This window comes from Formica exsecta, unplaced genomic scaffold, assembly GCF_003651465.1.
Source record: "Formica exsecta isolate Colony F162 unplaced genomic scaffold, ASM365146v1 scaffold489, whole genome shotgun sequence".
In the NCBI taxonomy this organism is placed as follows: Eukaryota; Metazoa; Arthropoda; class Insecta; order Hymenoptera; family Formicidae; genus Formica; species Formica exsecta.
Genome location: NW_021852127.1, coordinates 895,561 through 915,505, shown reverse-complemented (window position 1 = coordinate 915,505; position 19,945 = coordinate 895,561). Strand labels below are relative to the sequence as shown.

Here is a 19,945-nt window from a genome sequence, read left to right as displayed (position 1 = left end):
TATACATAGGTAGAACATATGCACGAGACGAGAGAATAGTTCAACCGAGTCGTGATGGAAAACAATGGAATAAAGCGAAGTGGAATGAAGTGTATGCCTTTTGAATGCCCCGTGGACAAGCCCTCAGGGAGGGAACTTAAAATGTTACGAAAATACGAAACAGGTATAAAGTAAGAGTAGCTCTTGAAGTTGAAATATGAATATACTACTGGCCGTGTGAACGTTCAAAGAGGAGGCAGATAGTAGCAAAGAATATTCTCAGAGAAGGGCAATATATCAGAGAGAAAAAAAGAGAGAGAGAGAAAGGGAGAGAGGAGAAGAGGGGGAGGAGAAAGAGAGAGATAACTGTTGGGATCGCATAAATATTGAAGAATATGAAAATGGAAAATATTCTAGATGGTAAATGAACGATAACAGCTTTCATTTCTTACACATTGTGCATTACACATTTTGCAACTTACATAAAAGGATATAGGCAAAGAGAGAGAGAGAGAGAGAGAGAGAGAGGGGGGGGGAGATGGAAAGAGAAAGAGAGAATGATATTTTAATATAACAATGTGCCGATAGATAAAGAGTAATTTTTGTATTATCAAATGTCAAGATATTATTCTTATATTTATAATTTATATTTTAATAAATGAATATATACACATTCATATCACAAAGTTTTATGCTGTATATTAAATATTTAACACACCACGGGAATTATTTTTGATTAAATGCATCACTTTTTTCTACGATATTAAAAATGGTAAATGTTTCTAAAAGGTTTGTGCTTGAGATAGCATTATGAAACGTAATCTACTGGTAAATGCCGCAAATAATGCAATTTATTCTACGATGCCTCTGAAAAAGAATGTGAAAAGTGTTGGAAAACTAACGCGTTAGCCAGTTTTGCTATTTTCACACGCGATCAAACGAGTTATTTTCAGACATGTGTACCGGAACAGTTTACGCAACTGAATTTGGTAAACGTGAGCACAATTAATTTTGTACATACATACATATACAATGGCAATCTGCCTAGTACCTTGTATTTTTTTCCACTTCACAGTCGGCATAGCTTGAGTAAATTGTAAAAATCGGCTCGGCACAACATTGGTGCTTCAAAACACGTTTATTATTACATGTATGATATTATTTGCTCTGTTTTGCATCAATTCTGATATGGAAAATATGATAAGTTAACAGCGTTTTAAGAAAAATAAAGCATAAATTTTGCGTTATTATTATTAATTATTATCTAATGCATAAAATATGGACAAATAACGAAAATATATTGGGGAACTTGTTTGTATGAATTGGTAGTTGAATTATATATATATTATCTCAGCGCTGTTTCAACGCTTTAAAACTTTCCGCCGAGACTTCGTTCTATCTTAAACCACGTAGTTTAAATCAAGTCAAATTTTGCGCGAGCCCAAGAGAGTTTTATTTACATAAAATTATATTTTAACGATGGAGCTACAAGTGCTCCGTTTTCAGTAGTTATATTCGAAACCATCGTTATCGCCTCATTATCATCAACTTTTTTCTGGAGCTGAGCCGACGCTCAACTCTTATCTGCTTTATCGCTTGTAAAGCGAATTATCTTAATCTGTAAATTTTTTCGCTAATAACCTCATTAGCAAACGCTAAAATAATTTTTTATTTCTATCCGTTTTTCTTTATTGGTATTTATTGTACATTAAACACTATCGGGATATGAATAATCTATTAATTTTATGATATTTAGTACAATTTTACTTTGATAAAGTATAATATATTAATCAGATAATGCATAAAGTTCTTTTCAAGTTTTATGCATCAGAAAATTTAAGATTTCCTTCAACTGTACGAAAGATCAGCAAATTCCTAAAGTCAAATTTACAAGATAAATAAAATTAAATTTTTCTATATTTAATAATTATCTAATAGCAATTCCGAGATCTAGAAAATATTGCAAAATTAAAGAAATTTAGAAATTAAAACGCATTTTTTTCAATTTCTTTTAAATATACATATTTGTATTGCGCGCAAAAAGTTAAATTAAAAAATATATTATGAAAATGATAATAGCAACTTGTCACCACGCGTCTTATAGGATTTTCGCAACACAAATACGTTAATAATTCGTATTTAAGGTATCAACCTGCTTTACATACGGAAGCAGATAGTTCATGGTTCCTTTAATACACTTAATATGGCTTTGATTCCTTTGACAAGCGAGCTTTCTGTATCTTCCGAGCCTCGTTCCCGGATCACGATAAAAGGAAACGCTCGGCCGTTAAACGCGAAAAGCAGCGGCGTTTCGACAGAGCCTCGGGACGCGTCTGTACGTCGCCATACACATGATCTACGTACCTGTGTATGTATAATACGACGAACGTTTACGACCCGAAATTCCGACGAAGACCTCGTCGAAATTTCAGTGTGCGAGGCTGCACGTTGAGCATCCACATCCACATCCATATTCATGCGCAGACCGTGGCGGGTGGCGGGTATGCAAATAACAATATAGGTTGAAACGCAGAGGGTGCGGGTGTGTGTGGAGTGGAGCCGACATGTGGATAGGGGAGGATCGTGGGGAGGAGCGAGAGAGGAAAGAGGAGACGATGAGAGAGAGAGAGAGAGATGGTCCGAGTATAAGAGGGTTCGGGATCGCATCAGATGACGGGATTTTTCAAAATGTGAAAACTAATATTGCAAAGCCGCGGCTTCCTACGGGGATGGGTCATCTCGACTATGACTCACAGACAACGCCTCACCCTCGTTTCGCCCTTGATATCCTTCCTTCATCTCGTGCTATTTCACAAAACTGTCCTCTTTCTTTACCTTATCCTATCCAATGCTACGTCGCTGGCCTAGTCCCTCGCTCTTGGCCATACTTCTCCCTTTTTATATATGTCGTCTGTGTGTATATGTATATGGGGGATGTCATATATACTGAAAAAGTATACCGTGTAGCTCACTGACAGCTACGGCTATCTATATAGCGACTACGATTCACGGTACACCGCCTCTCATCGGCCTTCCTGCGTTATAGGAAGGGAGTTTTCTTTATTAAACCTCGCCGGAGTGACCAAAATATGAGTTTATATCTACTAGGGACCGACCATCCACCCGTCTGTCGTAACCCTTGTCTGGCGGCCTTCATCGTAGTCATCATAGAAAATGAGGTACAAATATAAATTCCGTCAGTTCTTTGCGTCTTTTGTTTTCATGTTTATATCGCGTAACTTATGGTATACGCGGAATCAGAATAAAGAATAACCATTATAATTGTATTTAATTACTGAATAACTAATCTAACATAAATGTTAATAATTAATTATGCATTTACTTTGTCTGGTAACAATAAAGACACGTGGATTTCTTTACATATTTATTGTTTAAGCATTGTGAAAATTGATTATTTAGTGCGCATTTAAATAAAGAATTATTTTGATGATCTAACAATAGTAACGCTTATATTTTATTATCCACTTGCTTGCACTTTGATAAAAGTCAAAATCAATACTATCTAGGTTTATTTTAATTATTTATATGTGCTACAAATCAATATTAAGCAAATTAAAAGTAGCCCAATAAAGAAACAAAGGTATACAATATTCTCGCGTTATCTTCTTTTGAAATGTGATCATGAAAATTCTCACATACTGCAATATTTGTAATAATAAACCATATCTCGATGGAACTCGAGGGATTTAGAAGATCATTATGGTTAAACAACTATGCAACAGAGTGAACGATGCTCTGGAGAGTATCAGTTTTTAGTCGTTATCGTTCGCATTCTAAAAACTAACCAATAGATATAAAATAATTTAACAATGCACATATTTTTAATCGATTGTTTGCAAAAATGGTATAAAGTTAGTATTCACAGTTAGTATTCGATGTATTAATAATGTTGTTTGATCATCAGTGTTATATGTATAATTGACGTAATTATGATTTTTTATACATCATAAGAGATGAAAATATACATAAAAATTATGTGTAAATAAATATAACTTAAAATTTCATTTTTTATCACGTGATTATCTCTTGTAATATTATTATTGTATATGTTAATATATAGTGACAATATTGCATGGACATGTCAACGTGCATACATGTCAAGATTATTATAATATGAGATTATTTTAATAAGAGCAAAAAATGTAATATCATGTGAAACTAATTTTTTTTTTTTTTTTTTTGATGCAAAGAAAAAATATATAAAGCAATATTTTTTATATTCAATGATGGATACAGAAATCTTTTGGTTTATATTTCATTATGTAGTGCGACAGTAGTGGTTTGCAAGTGAAGATTTGTACATAAATAAAGCATAATACATTCAATATTTGCAACAGATGAAATGATAACGTTCTGAGATTGTACAGTTTTCAAGTGGAACTAGATGAGATGTTTCGCAGGTCTTAATGCAACCAGCGCGATAAAAAGAATAGTAACAAAAATAAATATTCAACGTTAGCAAACGTTATTACGTTTTGTATATTTCAAAAGTGGATATTCCGGAACGTATAATGAAATCTCGATTGCAATATTGGTAATAAAATTTGATTGCTTGATATGTATGTTATCTACATGCAAACTAATTGTACCTTGCTACATTTTTCCAATGCTTGAAAAATATTAAAACCAATGCATATATACTATATGCAAAATAAAATTTTTTATAAATATATTTGTATTATGTTGTAATTTTTTATACATTATATTGCACGTATTGTGAGTTTCTGCATTTTATTAAATTCTTATAATGAAACATGTTAATGGATTCTATTAATAGTTAAGAGAATAATAAGATATTAAAATAACAATGGCGTATTGAAACCTCATTAAGTAAATAACAAAATATTAATTTTTACCGCGTTAATTCTTGACATTGATTATCAAGACAAACTATTTTTCTCTGTATAGTAATATGTATCTATTTTATTTTATCATTGAGATTTTTTAATTTATATTTTGTGACCCGATATAATTAATGTAAAAGAGTACATGAAATTATAACGATTACTCTACTTCTATCGTCGCTGTTTTGAATAAAACGATCAAAAGCTCGAGAGACAAGACGCGATATAAACTTTCTGCTCAAGAATAAGTCTGTATAGAAAACAAAACAAAATGATCCGAAACGAGAGTTTTATAACCACAGATTTCTATAGCGTCTTGTTACGATATCAGGTTGGAAACTTTTCTTATATGTATGTACGTATCGGTTATATATAACATGTACATTTTGATGATTAGATATTTGAACTTTTGTAATTGATTGAATAATTAATTTACTAATCAACAAATGAAAAAGAGTCATTATATTATAATTTTAAAAGAAAATAATTAACAATTTAGCTGCAATAAGTCGCCAAAATAATGAACATCCTTATATTAGAAGTAATGAATATTATTACATTAGAAAATTCAGATAAGGTTTTTAGATTTATACAGAATATAAACAGGTCAGTATGTCATTTTCAGCTTCATCATATTCGCGACTTTTTCTACATATAAACATGCACAATCACAATCGTCCAACTCTGTCTTTTTTTTCTCTTTTGTTTTTTTCCGACACTCGACCTCTTTATTTCGGCCGCGTTTTCAGAAGTTCAAGTTGCAACTATTTCGCGCTCAAAGCTCTCTCTCCGCGTCGATAGTTAGATAGAGGTATCCGAAGACTTTTCCAAATCCCTGCAGTATTTAAATATTCGTACCAATCCCCTCTCTTCTCCTCAGTTCTCCCGATGCTTGGATGTCTCAGTCCCTTAAGCTATCAGTCCATCGACCAACGAGTCGACACGAATCGCGGTTGTATTCAAAGAGCTCCCTCTCTCTTTTTTTCTCTTTCACGCTTCCGCCATCAATTTCCCCTTCATTTTCCTTCTTTTCAGGTGCACATCCCTTAGTCGTCAACAGTTGCTTTCTCTCTATTCCTTTACTCACTGCCCGATCTGGTGTATAGTCGTGTCGGCTACAGTTGTGTGTACACCGCGAAGTGTGCGTTATTGGCAAAGCGGGGAAAGGCACTTCCATAGAGAAAGGCCGCTGTTTCTGGAGCTGCATCGTTTTACGTGTTGCGTCTGATCGTGAATACCCAACCCACACCGCCGGTATACCTTTATCTGCTCCTCCGCATCGTACGCTCGTAGACTTCCCTTTCGAAGTGCCTTTGTTCGAACGAGTTGGCCGAGTATTGCAGTGGTCGTGGCGAAAGCCGGTTGTGGTTGCCGTCTCGTCCACGGAAAAGAATTGACGATTTAATATCGTGACACACCGACATGCTAAACACTCTTGTATATCGAATGTGATATGGCTCGACCAGCTTTGTTTGGTTACGAAATTCCTTTCTCGTTTCGTAGTCACGCTTTGCGTAATAATAAAGAAGTCTCTTTTATTAACGATTGATGAGGATTGTGTCAGTAAGCGGAATTATTTCATAATTATTTTTGTTGAGAATCTTTTATTATTTCAAATACTGTGTCTGAACTTTTAATATATCGTATATTAATATTTTATATACTATATATTAGTATTTTAAATTATAATGTAAGTTTATTGCACTTGCTTTTATTTGCATGATTAATTTTTTTCGTACGATATACGTCTTTTATTTATTTTAAGCCTGTTATTATCTTTTGACAAATGAATATCGCATTCACATAACCTTATCGCGCTTGCTGAGAGATAAATAATGGTCTCTTTCACGAGCGAGACCCTCATCGGCTGTCCAATGTTGCTGAAATACTTTATTTTCTTATGTTATTAAGGATATCCATTTCTTCTATCATTTCTCGTATATCTTGTGGAATTCTATAACCAATCATTCCTGGACAGAAAAAATCAGTTCGTATGTGATATATTTTGTAAGATTACTTTCTCTTACATTATTTGATAGTTATTCGTAATAAGAATTGTTAATTTAGAAATAAGGAATTAAACCTCTGACATTAGAATAGCAATGCTGTGAACAGAAATAGAGCAAAAGTCTTGATAAATAATATTCTCGAAAGATACTGATATATTATTTCTTGTCTAAATAGAAGAAAATATTCCGAACAATGCTGTTTCTTGCATTATCATCGCATCATTATCACAGCTATAAATTCATAACGCAAATTTTAATTTAATATATTGATTTTATTTCAACGCCCGTTAATGTGGAGGTATAGCGAGTTAAAGATTCATCATGAATCGCTAACTCTTAAAGTTGCACAAATTTGGTCGAATTCGTACCAAGAACCGAAAGGAAGAACTGCCCATTGGAGAATCCGGAGTAGGCCGGAGACAGAAAGGGGAGAGAGAAAGGATGAGAGAAAGAACGTATACGTATCGTTGTACCGTCGAGTGAGCTGAATATTTTATTTGGGCGAGTGCTTGGACTCAGCGTCGGCATATACTCATTCTTCCAAGGGTAGTTTTTTCTCTGCGACGTCTCTCTCGAGGCATACAGCAGGTTGACGTAGCAGACAACTCTGGATACTGACCCTAGTCTTTTCTCGGACTACTGTGTATTCTTCCGAGCGAGCGTGCGCATGTATATAGTGAGTGTTTCTGATTAATTACACTCTTTTGATTATTAATAGATGCTATATGAATAACTAAGGAAAACATATTTGAGCAAATGTAAAATAAATTTTTAATATAAGGAAAAATTAATTAATAAAAATTGTCTAATTTTGTAAACACTAAATAAAACATCATATTCCTATATATATTAAAAGAAAAGAAAATAGAAGGTCGCCGGGAGGCCTAAAGAATATAGGAGACAAGTAAGAAGCGGCCAAAGTGCCTGAGGAGTTTACTCGCAAGAAAACATACATTATAAACGTGCACTTTTATGAGCTAATGAGCAAAGTGCTCCTCTATAGTGTTGTTTAGCCCTAGCGACCAACTCTTTATGTTTATGATTTTTATTTATTATAATCGAGCTTAAGAGCTTATCTTTTTTGATGCAATAGTTGTAAATTCAAAGTTAAGGTAAATTTATAAAAAAATGTATAAATAAAATAAGCTGTGGAATAAAGTGTAATCATATTTAATATTTGCATGATATTTAATTATAGATATTATATACTTACGTTTCAAAGCAAAAATTGATTTTAATTTAATTAGTTTTCTTAGAGAAAATGCCAAAAATTTTTACTATATCTACTTTTTTAAAATATCATCGATTTAATGCTTTTAGTTATAATCACAAATTCAGGCTTGACTGATATATTCAATATCGTATCATTATTTGAATGATACGTATTATATAAATATAATTATATGCTCTAAATACAATAGAGCTATCTAATCTTTTTATTCATCGTGTGTTTTCTTGAATATACGTAATTTTTTTATAACAGTAAAGTTGGATGAGCATTAACCTCGATCTTGAATGTCATGTGACTTGAGTGGCAAGTGAGTCGTAGGCGGAAGGCAATGAAACTGAGAGCTTCGGGACAAGACTTGTGCGTGACATTGATTTCGGCAGGTTCGATTCCTGGCAAACGAGATATTGAGCTTCAAAGCGAGACTCGTACGTGGGCTGTATTTGGATGTACTTCGAGTCTATCTTCTCTCTATCTGCGCGAGAGGATAGCGAGGGTATGGGAGAAGATCCTTAGCAAGGTTTACAAAGAGAATGCACGATGCAGTCTCTTACTAGATCTCTGTCTCTACTCTTCCTTTTCCCCGCTTCCGCACCCGCTTCGAAGATCTCCGTTTTGCTCTTCTCTTGCGCCACCCTCTCCACGCCCTTCTTCCGTCGCTCGATATTTCAGACTCTAAGCATAATTCTAACCCTGGTGGACTATACGCGCGCCGAGGGAATTCTTCTGTGGCGACGCGGAGTAGCAGCCTTATTGAAATTTCATACCCGTTGACCTACCTACCAAAACCCTCCACCTCGGATGTGCTTGGCTAGTTCACCCGAACATCCGACATACCGAATGCTTCCTTTCTGAGGGAATCAACCATTACACGTCTCCGGCATCATCCCTCTTCTACTTACGCCATCTCCGTTGAGTTCTTCGGAAAACTGTTTGTGGAAAGAATGGTCCGTCTCGACATTTACTCGAAGGGCGTACGCAACGGTCTGACGCCGCGCAATGCTTACGCTAAGCAGCAAAGTATCTCAAAAGTTGCGAACGAAGTCGGGAAAGTGAAGGAAAGTTCACCGTGCCGAAAGAAGTTTGCGAAGTACGGAGCTACCGTACTTACCGTCTACGGAACGTTAAGGACGTTAAAGATCGTGATGGTGTTTTAAATTCATCAGGCGGAACGCGCGAGAAAATTGATTAAATATTTACTAATTCTTTTTTTTTTTTTTTGCTTAAAGTACTCGAAGTATAAAAAAAAAGAATTAATCGCACACGTTTCCTGCAACAGGAGGAAATATACAGCGTCCGCGCGAATTTGACGTTTCTTCGACGCATTACACGAGTCAGTGTGCAATTGACACTTCGGAACGGGAAGTAAGAGGAGGAGATGATCGCCAAAGGCTACTAGACTTCTGAAACCGTGTAAGACAGGCGAGACAATTTTGAATGCCATGTCACGTAGGTACGTTAAAGGTGGTCATAACTATGTCACAGCTTTGTTGGACCGAATTCTCTTTGACTATTTGCCGAGGGGCGAAGCGTCAGTTGAGACGTAAGAGGGAGGACGAGGAAGATGGCTGGGGCGAGGCTAAGTTTACGGGGTCAGTTTGTCGAGAAAGACGGTCATATAAGGGGTTAGAGGCAGAAAGTACCGAAGCGGTCGTCTTCTAGAGCGACGGAGTTGGGAAATAAAGAGGAAAGGAGGGGGTGTCCGCGCGCCGGTGCAGCCCGACAGTGGTGGCGAGAAGAGGACGGGCGGGGGTAAGATTTAAACTCTGACAACGTCTCAAGTCCGAGTGCACCGCTCGTTCAGTGGATTCGGTCGCCGGCGACCGACTACTATTACTACTATAACCGAGCACCGAGATCCGGGATGGAATCCCCCGGATGTCGGAGCCCGGAGCAGAGGACTCCAGTCTCCGGATTTTAAGTGCCTACCGCCGAACCAGCGAGGCGCATCATTCGGCGACTTCCCTGAATCATTTCACGGAATATCGCTCTCCACGACCCTTTCTACGACGTAGTCAGCCGCTCGTACTATCGTTGTGCATCAGAAGGGCAACCGTACGAGTAATACGGTAGAAACGAGCATATGTTCTTGTTAGAGAGCATGGAATATACGCGTCGGATTTATCACGGATAAAATGAGATTGACGTGGAGGTTTTTCACGTGACGCGATGAGATGAGAACGAGATTGCGTCGAGGGATGTATCGGGATGTAGCGAGAATTTCGTCTCACTTATCTTTGTTTGTGTCTGCAACTGAAATTTTACAGACAGAAATAATTTTAATTCATATGTCGAGATACTATAACACATGTTTCGTTGGTAAAATTTGTAACATAAGAATATTACACATGTATGTTAATGTGCGTAAAGAATGACAGTACAATACCGTAACTAGAAGTCAAATTTAAGTAGTATAGTGCCGTTATAGTCAGACTTATATTCAGACAGTATAATATTGTCATTACAAGTAAAAATTTAGCGAAGTGTATTAAATTCTCTCGACTAGAAAATTTTACTTTCAATTTCGGCTTCAAAATTTTTATCGTTGGTGGATTATCAATAATTATTGATAAGGCAAACTTGATCTTTTATATATACGTTACAGTTTTTGTCTAGAATTACGGACCCTAGGTTCGTTCCGTAAACCGTAGCAGGAAGTCACAAACCACTCAGAGAAGTAGCGAGGGTTCTCAGAGGAAAGACTGAGAGAGGTCAAAGAAGAGAGGCGGATTTCTGCTCCGAAAGGGAGTGATAATCTTGAGGAGTAATAAATCAAGTGACCGCCCATTCGCAACACTCGCGAGTATATGGATCTGCGTGGATTTGCGCGAGTAAGAATTCCGCCGGCGTAACATGCGGGCGGTTGTGTGTGAAATGTTACAGTATGTCTTTGTTGGATGACGCGCGAATTGTATCTAGTGTCATTAGCACGAAAATTGTGACAGTGACGAAATTGTGAACGGGATATTGTCGTCGACGCCGTCGTATCCGCCAGCGGGAAAGATTTTTGAAGATCGCAACATTTTCAGGAATTTCCGCTGAAGCGTAAGCGCTATGCGGGTTCGGAATTCCTCTGACATACCTACTCGGCGTAATTCCTGGCATTCGCTTATGTCAGAGCCGTGCTACTTTTAGGATTGAATAAAATGTATCGACGAATAAATAGGAGTTTACGCAGTATGAGAAATGTACGGTTGCTTTCAGATAGCCGATAAGGGGGTAAGTAGGGGGTAAGTACGCAACCAGCGAGAGACTTGTAAGTAATAATTCTCTTCCACCCTCGAAATTCGATATCCGGTGGGCTGAGCTATTTCGCGTTGCTTTGATCCCCTTCGTCTTTCTTATAGATTGGGTACTCTACAAGAGCCGGCATGTGCATCGAAAAATTAAATGGATGAGAACATCTGGTAATGGACATTAAAGGATGAGAGAGGGAGAGAGATTGCGCAAGTGACAATCGAATTACATTAGTCACAGTAAAAAACGATGTTTAACCCCGGGCAAAAATTGAACGGTTTTATACATGCAATTCCTGGGAACTTTTTCATTTTTGTCGCATAAAATTTTCACACCTCTGTGGACGTGCTTCTGTACTATTCTCACGAAGTTTTAAAAAGCTTTCAGCTGACAAGCACGAATGTCGACCACGTGCGCGTTGATAATCCTGAAAAAATTACGGTAGAGTTAGAAGTTACTTTGCGGTAATGCTAGGAAGTCTAAGCGCGGCGGAGAGGCGAGGAATACGCGTAAATGAGAGAGCGCGTTTGAAGGAGAAAAAAAAGATAACGTCGCGGACGTATAGTGAAAGCTGAGTTATTATGTCCAGACATTACAATTGAACAGTCGTATCCCTTACCTATCTATCTATCTACTCCCGCCATTGCCGCCTCCGCGGTACGAGAAAGTTGTCTGTACTTTTACGGATAAAGATCTCGAGCAAAAGTTACGGTCGTTTGCAAACTAATCGAGCCGTCGCTTTCCCTATAGGGTGTCGAAACTTTCGGAGGCTGTCAACTTTTCCAACCACCCTTGCCGCTACCTCTCCCATTCTACTGCCTCCCACTTCTTTTTACGCTTACCCTCGACCAACGGCGACGATCTGCAAAGTAAAGCAATCATGCTTTTTTATCTTTTCGACGCTATCTCACACTCGTTTTCTTCTTTATACCCGGTTTGGAGAATAAATAGTGCGAATTCTTAAGGAAAGCTGCCGCGAAATATTTCGATCATTATCGGTGTGTTAACTCTTACTTGCGAAGGTTTCGTTGTAATTTATAAGCAAAGTTACCGCCGCGAATAAATAAAACTTCAGTCACTAGGTACGCTCCGTAAAATAGTGTTTTTTCATCATTTATGATATTCTTTTTCTATAAGGATGATTAAAGAGCTAAGTCACGTTACTCTAAACATTACATAAAGTAAAAAACAGGTGTTATCGCATGTGTATATGGTGTATAATCGATATCATTTATATTCTCGCTAAGGTTACCTCCCAACATCAGCTTTTATTAACTCGCGTGTTATGATTGGAGATGCATTTACGCGTAATAATAGAAATTGAAGAAGAGCATTAATATATTTTTTATAAATTGAAAAAAAAAATTATATTACATTTTTAACATAGAATTTAATTTATTTTATTCACTTAGTCGTACATAATGTTTGTAAAATTTTCTGCATTTAAAAACTCACTAGTTACACAAGAATATTATATTTTATTATGAATCTAAAATTTTGATTTTTTTTGCGCGCACATATATAAATATATACATACACGCGCGTAAAAATAAATTATCGTTCCGAATACGGATTAAATTTATTCTTTCTTGATCATATATTAAGTCTATGACGTTGTGGCACATTTTCACCGGATATAAATGACATGTAACATTTTAACAGATTATTCAGAAAGACTAGAAAGTACTGCGTAAACTTTCAACATTTAGACTGGTCATGCGTGTTGCTCACCTCGCTCAGCGAAATATTAATTTGGACGCATGTTGTATACATGGTAGATCACGCGTGAAGAGTGCGATAAGCGCTAAACGCATACCCAGTTGAAACAGTATATGTCGAATCGATAGAAAAAAACTGATGCAGTCAATATAATTCGTAAAAAAAACCTATGAAATTTGTACCTACACAGAAACGATCAAAATAGATGGAATATTTTCCTAATGAAGGAGGACACTAGATGCTAACGACACTAGATATCGGAAATGTCACGGGATGACTACTCGTTGGCGCAATCAAATCGTTGGAATTTCATCTGCGATATACTTAACTGACGCTATAGGTAACTTCAGGGTGCCGATTCCACGGAGCGTTAACGAACAACGGACGAAGTATACCGCGAAGCTGATCGAAGTCGATCGGCCGGTCAGTCGAAACTCGTTCGTCGTGAGATTGATAACGAGGGTCGTTAAAATTCTGTTCGCTGCACCGCGAGAAACGGTTGCACTCGAATTTCAATGTGTGTTCGCGCATATATGTATTCGTTTTCCTCTACGTCCGCCTACGCGAGTTTTGCACACGTGTGCAGGTTACACGTGTATGACATATACGCGTATATATATATATATATATATATATATATATACACACACACACACATTCGCGCACGGTATATGTGGTCGCACACGTGGCTGACGCAGCAGCATCCGTGTGAGAACGTCTGGCGCAGGTTTCAGCATGGAAACGACTCTCCGGGGGACGGCTATATTAAAATTCCTTAAAACTTTTTAATCTTTCCGCCGTAGTTAAATATTAATAACGAAATCTCGGATACGGCAATGTGCGCGGCGCTGCTCGGGGACACGCCGAGCCACTACTCGTTATACTTTTGCCAAGATTCCGCCGACGTCGCGCCAGATTTCCTTCAAGTCCTAGATCTATGGATTAAAACTGGATAGTGGCGGGGTGTAGTCGGTGGACGTGCAAAATTGCAGAAGCCCGATTATAACGATGCCTTCGTGTATCATAAGTTAAGCTACGCGCGCCGGACTCTCTCTCTCTCTCTCTCTCTCTCTCTCTCTCTCTCTCTCCCTCCCCCTCTTTCTAGAAACGTGTTAGTCGCGTTTGCATGCGCGAGCGTGCGCGCACGTTTAATAGCAACACGCCTGTGTGCCACGGCGTGAATGTGTATATTAGACGGTACGTGTATCGTCGAAGGGCAGTTAAGTTGGGGCGAGACGACCGTGCAGCTTACTTAACCACCATTTAAACCTGAAAGCGAGCTTTGGTTCTCCGCCGAGATCAAGCTGTGACACTAACGGCCTAACGCTGTACGGAAATGCCCAAAACACGTGACTATAAGCGGCACTCCCGAGAGCAACATGCATGAATTGCTTCTTCGATCTTATAACCCTACATATGTTATCGTATTATATTTTTATATATGGCACTATTGGTTTGAATAATAAAATGTTTAATTATCGTATTGTGTTGTAGCATTTTATGAGTTATAAATCAGGTGTCTATAAAATTCAATTAATGTCAATTTTATGTTTGTTCTGTCTTACGCGAAAACTTTTCGTATATAGGGTATTTCTTCTATATATTTTTTTTTGCTTTATCGTATCTCCTATTTACTTTGTTGTAGTTTCTTAATTCTGCATATTGGCAATGAAAATGCGTTGTGTAATAATAAATAATAATTAACCGTGCAGTAGAGTTTTTATATAAAGCTATAACAGAGCGTAATCCGGTTTGTATTATCCGAAGCTATTTTGTCTTTGATCCTGGTGGCTACTTCGAATCGCTCCAAGAGTAATCAAGGTATAAGTGCAATGTGCTTGTATGCAAATGTAGACATAGGTTGAAGCAAGTTGTAGTACTTATGTGAATGGACCATTTCAGAAATCCCTTTCCTATTGTAATCATTGTAATAGTGCATTGTAGTAGATTTCTCTAAGTTTTGAAAGGTATTCTTAGTTTTTTTTATAAAAAATAGTTATTATTCTTTAACGCTTTATTTTCTTACATATGAAAGTAATGTAATAGAAACGTTAAACAACTAAACAAATGTAGAATTTAAAGTTATCATCATTAAATACATTTTGTGTCTTCTCTCTCTTATATCTTATCTATAATGTATCTTCTTCAAAGCATATTTATTTTGCTCTATCAGTAATTATGACATCAATTAAATCTTCGATTTATGTTTCGATGTTGCGTCATTTGTAAATTATGACCAATAATTAATTTACATGGTTAAAATTTCAAGTTGCATTGTTAAAATTTCTAGTCAATAGCGGGCGAATCAGCAATTTGTAATTAAATTCCCCCCTTTGTTAAATATAATTACGCTTTCTATAATATTTAATACGAGAGTGGACGCGTGCATATATTTTATATATCTCAACGTTTTGGCAAAATAACATTCTATTTGAGTTTTTAAGTTTAAGTGTTGTCTTTTTTTTATCTTATCTTTTTATAACGCAATTTTTGTTCTAATTTATTTTGACTGAAAATATTTTTGATTATAAAAGTTCACCAACAAGATATAAGTTTTTCGAGAGCTTATAATCATATGTTTAAATAAATTTTTGAGAGATTATATAAAAGTCACATTTTTCCATTAATTTTCTTTTTACGGAAAACAGCTGAAGAACAGAGTATTTTTAGAAAAGAAATAAGTAATTTTCTGAAGTTATCAAAACAAAAGGTGTATTCCATCATGACATTTTGTGGTGACAGATCACACGCATATATTGAAACATACATCATATACAAACATACATGCATGTATGTATATATATATATATATATATATATATATATATATATAAAACTAGAATTTATGGTACAATATTCATAAAGGCTTGTCCGAAAAGCAGAAGCGCTAAACCGCGTTTCACGCTTGGCAAGCGATATTCGCCAGCATGGCGTTATTCATATTTGAGGGAAATACGCTGACCGGCATGTATATAAGAATAGTGAAATTGCTTAGCACGGAATATCGACATAAATTCGTAATAACTCGCTTTTCTGCGTTAAGCTGCGTTTATCACTATAGAAAGTCAAACGACGCTATTTCAAAAGCAAATTTAGATAGACTTGCCTCTTTGTTATTCGCGTAATGTATTTTACCCGCTATACAAAGATTCCTTGCGGTATAGTATCAGCCTCGATCGAATGGATCGCACTAAAGATATAATTAATCACGAATGTTTATCGCATAAGGAACGAGGGATCGGAGAAAGGAGCGTTGGACGGAGCATAGAAGAGGCGTGAGGAGCATTGGTGTGGTAGTGGAGAGGAAGAAGAAGGGGCTTGGGAAAAACAAAATAAAAGAGGAAAACCGCTGGCAATTTTTCACTAGCTTTTTAAAGCGCGGCTTAGGTACTCGTGAAGCGAGTTTGAATCGATTTTTCCAGTGGGAGGGGTAGAGGGGCCCATTTTTCTGCCGTCTTCTTGTACCAAGCGGCGCAAACTGTACCTACCTCTCCAGCTGTTTCGCCGCTGAACACGGTTGTCGCTCGAAGGCCGAGTTTAGATTGGAATCTGAAATTTCGATACCTTGCTCGACGATTCCCTTTTTTCTTTCTATCGAGCAAATGCTCGCGAAGTTTCGTCGGCGCAAAGGTGGTGCATCTACATGAGCCAAGAATAAATCAGGCTGCGAAATCCGAATGGAGATTTCTTGCCGCAAGAGAAACGGATACGAAGATATATGCTTTAGAAGGAGCGATTTTACCTCTACGATTTTTACGGATTGAGATTCTTAATCCGCGCAAGATATAGAGAGATGATAAACCGCGGGATGATAAATTGTTGTTAACGTAAATATCCGCCCAGAGAAATATTTGTGTGAAATAAATGTCGCGGTGAAGTACAAGTAATGCCACATAGTTACGAGTACATTTATTTCGTTCACTTTGCGGTTTTATCGCGGTGTGAAATCGCGATACTGTCCCTGACTTTCGTCACGTAAAATCACAGGGCGTAGCATACTGTTTGCAGATACAATCGATGTAGAGCGCGGGCTTACTGACACTTCGCATGCTCGCAAAATGTAAGCTCAATATGTTCCTTTTGTTTTGCTCACATAATTTCCTTGCGAAATCGAAGTGCTGCCACTTATTATACCTATTCTTAGACCATCACGAATCCTTGGCATATGTACGCGGCATATGTGGCATAATTTGCCTTTAGAAATAAAGGTAATTCTCTTTATTTGAAAATTTCAGAGTATTATCACATTAGAAGTACAATGTCAACAAGTATTATATTTGTGATTATGTGTATATAAATAAAATTAAAGAGAATAATTTTAAAAATTTATATATATCAAAGAATTAAAAAAATTTTTTATATTAGTTTACGTTTCTCCATAATTTTATGTCTAATTATTACAGTTTAGAATTGTTTATAATATTTTATGCAAAAGAAAAGAGAGATGCAAGAGATAAAAAATATTTGAGTTTTTTATCTATTATAAATTAATGATGAGTTAAATTAACAGGGAATTAATTTTACTTGATAAGGGCTGTCTGCAGAGATGCATAAAATCAATTTCACCGCTGTAACTTCTGCTGTATAAATGCAAGTATCTTAGTGTTACTGGCTTATTGATACAATCGATCAAGACTGCGGAGATTGACGCGACTTCACTACTAGTTTGCAGCGACACCCGACTTCGAAGGGTATCGGTGCTTGCGATATTATCGTCATGCATCTATCGACCGGCGAGTTTAACGGAGCGCAAGGTCACAGGACTCGTGGTAGCTGCCGCACGATCGCTGAGATATGCGTTATTATTGTTCGCGTCGGTGCATCGTGAAACGTCGGACGATGATGGAAACTCGTAAAACAGCTCAGTTAGGACGAGAGGGCGAGATCGTTAAAAGTGTAATAAACTTACGAAGCCGGTTGATAAAACGAAATATTCCGTTCTCCTTCTATTGCAATTTCTAGGGATTTGATTATGTCTATTTATCGTCAGCACTAACATTTCCCAATGCGGTAAAGCTGTGATTTAGCACTGCTTTCTTATAAAATTGCATTTCCAGAAGTATCGAGATTGCAAACGATATTTGCGACTTATAACAGTACGCGTGAGTCTCTTATATAAATATTATAATTCTTTTTATATTTAGGATATATGTATATTAGAATAACGAGTTATTTAATTGATGTTTGTAGAGTATTTAAAAAATACAAAAAAAAAATAAATATTTTTTTTTGCCTAAATTAAATATTTCATATTGTTCAAATAGAGTGCTTCTTTATATTCTAGTAAATATTATAAATCTTTTTCTTAAATATGTTTTTTTATATAAGCTTTACAATTCTAGTAAGTATTCTATAATAATTTATTAAGGGGGGAAGTGATTGTATATTCATTAGTTACTTTTAAATGTAGAAGAAAAGAATAATGTTAAAAATCTTTGTAGATCAGAAACTAGATTATTTTACGTTTTTGGAAAAGTGTTGGTGTGACATATTATATGTCGTTATATTATCGCTCATATAATTCTAATAGAAAGATAAGTCGTCTTTAATAAACAAGATTAAGAAGACTTACGAAATCTCCCCGAAGGCTGAGAATGCTTCCCTCAAGGTATGTGTCTCGATCTCCGGGCTGAGATCTCCAACAAATATGTGATAGTGTTCTGAAACAAAAATTTTTACGAGACGATTAGATACATTCTGGAAAAATAAACAATGCGGTAAATTTTTGGCAGAAAGAATTTGGATGGAGAATAATGATGATATATTGGCGAACATTATTTTTTTAGCAATGAGAACATACCATAAAACTGAATAGAAACGAAAAATGTGAAATATATTTATTTTGTTATTCCCGTTTCAAACATATATCTTTATGATTAAATTTCGCTGTCAGTGATCCAACAAAAAGTATAGATAAAAATTCAATAACTTGATAAAAGATTAATGTTTCTCTATGAAGCTCCTTTTAAAATTAAAATTAATGTTTACTATATTCATCTCTATGTCAAAAAACGAAACATAAATATTCGTGAAATCGGTTTTTAATATAACTGATTTATGCATATTATTTTACAATATTCGTGTTTATATAGTTGTCACATACTGAATAAATAACACGCCTAGCTGTTCTGAGAATATCTCTTCATTAAATTAGTAATGGACACTCCTTCGCTAACAGCGTCATGATTCGGTCTAAAATATCTGGCATAAATACAAAGAAAATAAAATATCGCGGGAAATTACGCGCGAGAACGCTCCGACAATCGAAGATCTTTCATAATACACAAGATGCGACCTCTAAGATAGACATTTCAAAATAACTCGATGGAGAATAGGAGTTGATGTAAAGACACGGTAGTAATTTAATCATTTCCTACATGAATATACGGACTGGTTAGCGATGATAAATAATTATTAATCGCAGCTGTTTTTGAACAAATGCTGCAGGTTGTCGAGCACATCTGAAATGGATAATAATTAATAAGTAATTATTAATCACATAGCCATTTTAAACGATCGATCTCAATGCTGTTTGCAGAACGTGAATTTTTGGAAATGACGATTAATTTTGAATTGTTACAAGAGTTTTATTTGCAAAACTGTGTGTAATAATATGCAACAGTATCATTATTCATTGGAGAAGGCAAACGAGAATTTGTGATGACGTCTGATTACAAAATAATATTATGTTAAATAACATTATGCAAACATTTATCATTTCAGAAGTGCCGCATCGAATTTTCAAACCGACACATCGTATGACATAATGTATGCTAATGTTATTCCACAAGATTGAATTATAAGTGCTCTAATACATTTGTACTAAACGTGCTTGCATTTCTCGTTGATCGAAATGCGATTGAAAACGCGATTGCTTTGGGAGTTATGGATATCTCTAATATGAAGTT

General features: G+C 36.1%; 1 protein-coding gene across 3 annotated transcripts in view; it reads right to left on the bottom strand.

Annotated features, from left to right (window-relative positions):
* The window catches only part of LOC115241449 (nucleolysin TIAR), a 179,997-nt gene that overhangs the window by 86,980 nt on the left and 73,072 nt on the right, over positions 1-19,945 (bottom strand). For all 3 annotated transcript variants that reach the window (XM_029817217.1, XM_029817215.1, XM_029817216.1), the window contains exon 2: positions 18,610-18,697. In XM_029817217.1, coding sequence (XP_029673077.1) covers positions 18,610-18,697 — 88 coding nt within the window. The remainder of the gene's footprint in view (positions 1-18,609; positions 18,698-19,945) is intronic.